Source organism: Medicago truncatula, chromosome 2 (assembly GCF_003473485.1).
Source record: "Medicago truncatula cultivar Jemalong A17 chromosome 2, MtrunA17r5.0-ANR, whole genome shotgun sequence".
Lineage (NCBI taxonomy): Eukaryota > Viridiplantae > Streptophyta > Magnoliopsida > Fabales > Fabaceae > Medicago > Medicago truncatula.
The window spans coordinates 46,991,303-46,998,370 of NC_053043.1; the positions used below are offsets into that span (position 1 = coordinate 46,991,303).

At 34.8% G+C, this 7,068-nt stretch overlaps 2 protein-coding genes across 2 annotated transcripts; both read right to left on the reverse strand.

Moving 5' to 3' along the window:
• Nucleotides 1–49: 49 nt before the first annotated feature.
• Nucleotides 50–4,417, reverse strand: LOC11422155 (enoyl-[acyl-carrier-protein] reductase, mitochondrial). The gene is made up of 8 exons (XM_003597232.4): nucleotides 3,976–4,417; nucleotides 3,159–3,302; nucleotides 2,964–3,066; nucleotides 2,690–2,789; nucleotides 2,356–2,432; nucleotides 2,175–2,253; nucleotides 455–573; nucleotides 50–341 (listed from the first exon to the last, which is right to left on the reverse strand). The coding sequence occupies exons 1-8, from the start codon at nucleotides 4,370–4,372 to the stop codon at nucleotides 248–250; spliced, it is 1,113 nt and encodes a 370-aa protein (XP_003597280.1). The 5' UTR covers nucleotides 4,373–4,417; the 3' UTR covers nucleotides 50–247.
• Nucleotides 4,418–5,635: 1,218 nt separating this feature from the next.
• LOC11420127 (F-box protein SKIP19) lies at nucleotides 5,636–7,068 on the reverse strand. The gene is made up of 3 exons (XM_024777170.1): nucleotides 6,934–7,068; nucleotides 6,717–6,805; nucleotides 5,636–5,747 (listed from the first exon to the last, which is right to left on the reverse strand). Exons 1-3 carry the CDS (start codon nucleotides 7,066–7,068, stop codon nucleotides 5,636–5,638), a joined length of 336 nt encoding a protein of 111 aa, XP_024632938.1.

Consider the following 7,068-nt stretch of genomic DNA (forward strand, 5'->3'; position numbering starts at 1 on the left):
TTCTGTTAATTTTATCACTATAAAAACCAGTTTCTATCACATACTTTGACTGAGATTGTTTTGAACTACTTGGAGCAAATTTTGGAAAAGTTGTAGCTATGTTTCAGTATTCTTGTACAATACACATGGGATTCCTACAAGATGAGTACTTAACAGTGAGATAGAAATGCCATATAAAATGCAGAACTCCTTTCTCACAGAAAGTAAATATCAACCGCAAGCCTTAAATCCAATCCCACATTTCAAATTAGAATTTGATCACTTGCTTTGGTTGGCTCCCAAGTTTTCCTAGAGCTTTATCCAATGCTGTGTTGAAATCATTAAAGGGAGTCAATTCCATCCTGCAAAGAAGGGCGGCCAGTTAATGTTTCAATATTTATGAGCAATTGATCATTTAGAGTGGATATAAACCCCTTGCTTATTTTTCTTGTTCTATGATAGGTATAAGACATACTTGTATTTTAACTTTCCATCTTGTACAAGACCCAAAAGCCTGTCTATCATTCTTCTGCCCTCTTCAGCTTTATCTGTGCTCAACCAATTCTGCAACCAGAAACCCCTCAAGGAAAGTTCCTGCAAATATGTGATTTAAAACCATGGTTACATTTAATAAACCAGAGCAATGCTATTTCAATTAGAAAGTATAAGCATGTGTTATTAAAAGGTTATGCTACAAATAAGTCCCGATATTTGTTTTGGACGTCTAAAAGCACCCAGTTTCGGTAAAACAACGCGATTCGGAGTCGAAAGTTACATGCCTCAAACAACCATTTCATAATCTTTGCAAGCTCCTGCCCAGAGGCTTTCCCTCCTAAGATTTCTGCATTTCACAGCAGTTAAGAAACTTGGCCTCCGTTGATGGGGTTATGACTCCCCAACAAGCAAATTTTGAAATACACGGGCCTCGTAGACCTCAGTTACCAATTTTTATTACGCCAAAAACGCAAACTTTGAAATACATGGGCCTCGTAGACCTCGGGTACAAATTTTAAATATACCCATACAAATTCTTGCTGATTTGATTATTGGAGTGTCTTTGCAAATGATCATTTCTGCATCCCCATCATACGCGGTCAGTCTCCCAAAATAATAACAACTGTTTGAGCATACAGACCAAGTCTAATCTCCGCTCAACAGATATTAAGAGGTCCTAGGGCTCATGGACCAACATGACTGTTTTTTATTGCCATTTTTATGCTCCTTTTTTATTTTGATGGATCAATGATCAATCAATATTAAGTTTTGGAGATACCATTTAAGACCAAGATAAATAATTAGTATTCTTAATTTCAGCACTTCTTTCTGATCCTTCACACAGAAAATGCTATGTAGTTATTCAAGCAGGCAAGTGAAAATTTTGTTCACTAAATGTAAAACCCATTTTCAGTTTTTCAACCAAACATTCAAATATCTAGGGATGTTGATATCTATACTTCCCTAGTTCTTCGACAAGCAACACCATACCACCACAGACGGTTAGGTTCTATGAATATTAAAAGAACCCCATACCACTACAGAGTCCCAGCACTGCAAAGGGACGGATAGCAGTGTTGACAAGCATGACTTCTATGCCCTGCTAAAAATATGGTCATGCGGGGTATGGACCTATGAGAAGGTTTGTGAACTTACAAGTACAGACCTATTAGAAGGTTTGTTGGTTGACTAACAAGTCACAAGTACTTGTTGAGCTTAAGCTTCATCCCTAGCCCAAAGTTGATCGCCTCTAACCTTTCACAAAACCCAGGCTAAACAACCAAGTATCAATATCATCTATTTTTACCCAACTTCAGCACTTTCGCATAAAATTGAACAATTTTCAGGGTGTCGCGATCAATTATCTTAACAACTTAATAACTTGAAAGTTGAAAACTCCTTAATCTCAATCACTTCCAAGATCCAACTAAAGCCCCGTCATTTATATCAATTGAAGATGCAAAATCTTTACTCAGATAGTCACAAAACTTGCTGGCAATTGTAACTTGATTCGACTTTACATACTAGTGATTGAATATCTCTATGCTTCAAACTAATCATTGCTGACCAAGATAAATCAAGATTTTGACGTCGAAAATTATATATAGAAATCAAGACTTTAATTAAAAAAGGTGTTGCATAGTAGACTGAAGATATCAATTTTGAGAGCAGAAAAAAAGGATTGCAAGTTACAGTCTAACCTTAAATATGAAGGATGAAGTTGATACAGTGACGGGCTTTTTAGACATTCCACCATACGTCACCATAGTTCCTCCTCGTCTGCAAGGCACAAACATGTCTAAAACTTCAGGATAATGGTATTTAGTAACAAAAGAGAAAGTTTCCATCATTAAAGTCTTTACCGAATATCCCATGTCATACCTTAAAAATTTGAGAACCAAAGAAGCAGAATTGCCACCGACACAGTTAAATCCCAGTGCGGGTTCAGGTATACCACCCTACCATGTCAAATAATCATTCAATTTTAGGATAGGAGATAAGATAACCTTAAAAGTTAAAACAATGTAGTTGTTTTTCAGCTTTGATGGCATCTCAGGAAGATAGGTACAAAACTTCAACAATAAAGATAGAACCACATGCATATTACTTCCCAAATGCTTAACAAATTATGATAACAGACATTCATCTAAAAATTCAACATCCATCTCATATCATAAGTCATAAAACTAACAAGAATAATAAATCCAAGACATACCAGGAGACTCTTGACATTCTTCACTTCCAATTCACTCTCGGTGAAAACTTCATCAGCACCCAAATCCTTAAGTCTTTCTTTTACTTCACCAACCCCAGGCCTATCAGAAGCAAAAAGATTAGAAATTAAAAAATAAGTTTTTTCACAAAAAATCTAGTTCAGTTCAATGAGCTAGAAAATGGGAACAAGAGCACAGTTTAAAAAACATTCAGACACAACCATGCTGGTCACCCCATTTTGAACAATAGCATGCAAAGAACCTTAAAAAGATCACCTGTCCCGTATAATATTAATGTTGTGAATGCCACGAGATTTTGCAAGCTGAATGACACACTGACCAACCATGCTGGTTGCCCCATTTTGTACAATAGCATCTCCTGTTGAAAACATGAATACATAACATAAGCATAAACAAATCCACTCATGAATCAACTATAAAAAACAAGTATTGCAGCTAAAGAGGCAGTGCCTGAGTTCAAAGTAACGCAGTCTTCAAGCATTAGAAGAGCAGTTAGAGGATTAACAGTAATTGTAGCAGCATATTCCATAGGCACACCCTTGTTTACTTTGTGCCACACATTCTGATCCTTCACAATGTATGTCTGCCACGTCCCTGGAAAAATAAATAATCAAACTTTCAAATATAATAATATTAACAACAAGTGAATCACTAATATGATGTCGTAAACTATAGAGCATAGCAAACATCTAAATTAAATTGTTAAAATTGGACGACCATATCAACTTAATCTCCCATATTATCAATATTCTAAAATGATGTATGACATTACAAAATACTAATCAAATTCGTCCCTCTGGTAATATTTGCAGGAACTATAACGACATCAAGTTGGTAATGTTGTGGATGTGTTTGAAACTAATTAAATAATATCTTGGGTAAAGTTGATAACAAATCTGATTAATACTTGGCAATTCTAATGATCATTTTAGACTTATTAATAACGTGATTATATGAGGATGGATTGATACCATCTAGAAACTAGCTAGATTTCAAAATGGTAACTGAATTTTAAAATTCTCAATGACATTAGTTTTTGCAAGACATTTTCAACCATTAAATTGACTAACAAGTTGTTTAAATAAACAAATTATTTTGCAAAAATATCATAAGCGCTTATGAATTAGATACTTCAATTACACAAGATAATATAAAGTCAAATTATTTGTGTATAATCTATAAGTTGTTTTCATAAGCTGAACATAGCTTATAAACAATGTCATAATAGTAACAAATAAATTAAAATGAGAGAAATTGAGGGGGGTACCGAAAGAAGGTGGAGAAGGAATAACCCAATCACCGGGAGAGAAACAAGTTACGGCGGAGCCAACGGAGTGAACCTCTCCAACACCTTCGTAACCACCAACTGCAGGTGGTTCCGGCCTCACAGGATAAACACCTTGTATTCTATTAATATCGGAAGGGTTAATTGGAGCTGCTAGCATCTTGACGCACAGATCATTCTCTTTAACTTCCGTCGCCGGAATGTCGACTAGCTTTGTTACTGCGTCGGGTTGGCCGTGGGATTCGTATATGATTGCTTTTGACGGTGGTGATACGGCGGAGGAGAATGCATGCGTGTGGGTGTTTAGAATTCTGCTGCGAAGTGAGGTGAAGTTGAAGAGTGAAGAGGGGGAGGGTTTGTGACTCAGTGATCGTAACATTTTCTTTGGTTACTCTGTTTTCAGATTTCTCCAACTTTCTTGCTTATGTTTTCATCTTTTTATCACTAACTTAAACTTTTACTTTAAACACTTAATTAAACTTTTTTTTTTTTTTATTCAAATCAAACTTTCATTTATTCCCAAAATATTTGTAGAAATATAGTGAGAAATGACTAAATACATAAACATTTTATGAGATCATTTTCTTGTTTGGGACCTGGCTCCTTTTATTCAAAAAAATAAAATAAAATTGGGTATATTTCTTAATCTTTGTATAATTTATTAACTGATTTAATTAAAATATACTGTTAATGTTAAGATTATTTATGAAATGTAAAATATTTCTACATTCTATACCTTGGCACTTTAAAATATTTCCAATTGGCAAATCATATCCATATCTGCATTTTCCTACTTAATATGATCCAATGGAAACTTGAGATTCCACGCAAGAACTTGATGATATTATCTACAACATTCAATAATTTTCCTTACTTCCGGCACACTTTTCAAACTGGTAAATTGGTTTTGATTTGTAGAGGTAAATATAGAGTATAGACCAAACCCACTACAATAGTGAGCAAAATATACTTGGTTTCATTTAGAAACTTAGGTAAAATAAAACACCACTTTCAGAATCATTCAGTAAATGAAAAAGAAAAAGAAACTACAAGATTAATAAAGCATGTCAATAAACCATTGACAAAAAAAGAAAAGGCAAGCCAAACATGCCGTCCAATGTCTTCCAAAAAATCCTTTAAAACAACAGGAACATTCAAGTTTCTTCAAGGATAGTAACATTTCAAATTTCCGACATACCAAAAAATGACGATGATAATAGCATCAAAATCATCATCCTCGTGATCACAAAACTTATAAATTCCACGACAAGCCAACAAATCTTCATCATCGAGATCAAGATTCAAATCGAAAGGTTCGTGAATAATTTTATCCCTAATATAAATCTTTGATCTGAGTATGCAACCTTTTCCACAAGCTTCCTTCGAAATCTAAATTATAACATCCAAAAATGTCAAGAGACTCAAGACGAGGGCATCCATCAAGAATAGCAAGCAAGCCAACATCACTGAGAGGGTCTCCATGAAGAACAAGATGGAGTAGCCCATGCATTTTTTTTGCAATAATAAATGCCTTATCATCACACGTGAAGTGTTCTCCATCCGACATCGCATAGAATGTTAGTGATTTCAACGCAGGACAACTTTGCCCAATAACTTCAAGAGATATATTAGATTCTAAGCATTATGAAATGTAAATCTCCTCTAACAGGGGAAATTTCTTTACAAATTCGCACCACCCTTCATATGATATTCTATCGCATGAATCAAGTTGTAAGCACCTTAAGTTACTTGCCCTATAAAATTTATACGATGAAAGGAGAATTTTATAAATATGATACATTCATAAAATACAAGGCTCCAAATACATAAAAATAATAACATTGATACATTCATAAAATACATGGCAATAAATATATAAAATACAAACGTACCCAATCCTACTTTCAAACATGTGCAAAACGATTGTTGAATTGTCTTGCCTGGCCAAGTTTGTTTTTGTTTTGAAACAGCAGAGAAGAGTTTCAATTAGAAATAAGAGTACAAAGGATACTCAACCCATACAACTCGAAGAGGGTTTATATGAAGAGCAATGTTAGCTAGCAGGATTCAATAACCCACGACAACAAACGACGTTGAAATCAACGGATAGCATACAATACATGGGGGGGGAGAGAATAAAAGCAATGTTGCACATTCTTCATCCAAGGGTTATATTGGTGTCGTGCGTTTTCGTGCTTGTATTGTTGTCGTGCCACAAACAATTTTCTTATAATGAATTCTGTGGGAAAAACAATGTGGAAGATTTCTCAATTTTTCCCCTGTATATCGCACCCCCAAAAGTCCTCCTCCCCCTCCCCACCAAACAATGCCTTACGATCCAATCCATAGGATCTACATTATTGTGGCCAAGCAAATGACAACCAAAGAAAACAAATAAATGGAGCCAACTGCACAGCATTCCTAAATGCATATCAAAGTACCAATAACTAAACTAAAAAATAAATCAACATTAAGCAACACGAAATACCATGAAACAAGCGGTTGTTAACATGGTGGCCAATTTAAGATTGTGGCAGAAAAATAAATATTAAAACTTGCAAAGAAACAAACATCGTTGAAAACATATAGGGTTTCCATTCCATTGATGAAGAAGCTTCTCATAATCCCCTTTGCCAATAAAGAGATATTTACCTATCGATTAATGATAATAACAAAGTATATAACACTAAAAGGAGAGAATATGAAAATAAATTTGGCATTACCTACCAGCAATGTATTGGAGAAGATCATCGGTGGCAAAACAATAAATATCATTTTTTTCTAAATGGCCAGAACTTAGATCAACAGCGTACTGACAAAGGTTAACCAAACAATCAAGATTATGAGTCCCATGATCATCAGATAAGAAAGAAAAGTTCCCATGTTAATCTCGCACCACATGAAAGGATCTTTGCAAATGTTCCACCAATAAGGACACACATAGCGTGTTTTTGTTAGAATTTCGACTGTATTAAGCCTTTGAAGTATGTTTGATGTTATATCTTTTGGAAGTTCAACCCAATTAGGGTTTTTTGTGCTCTCAAATTTGTGTTTCTTCGCTGGAGAAGAAGACAT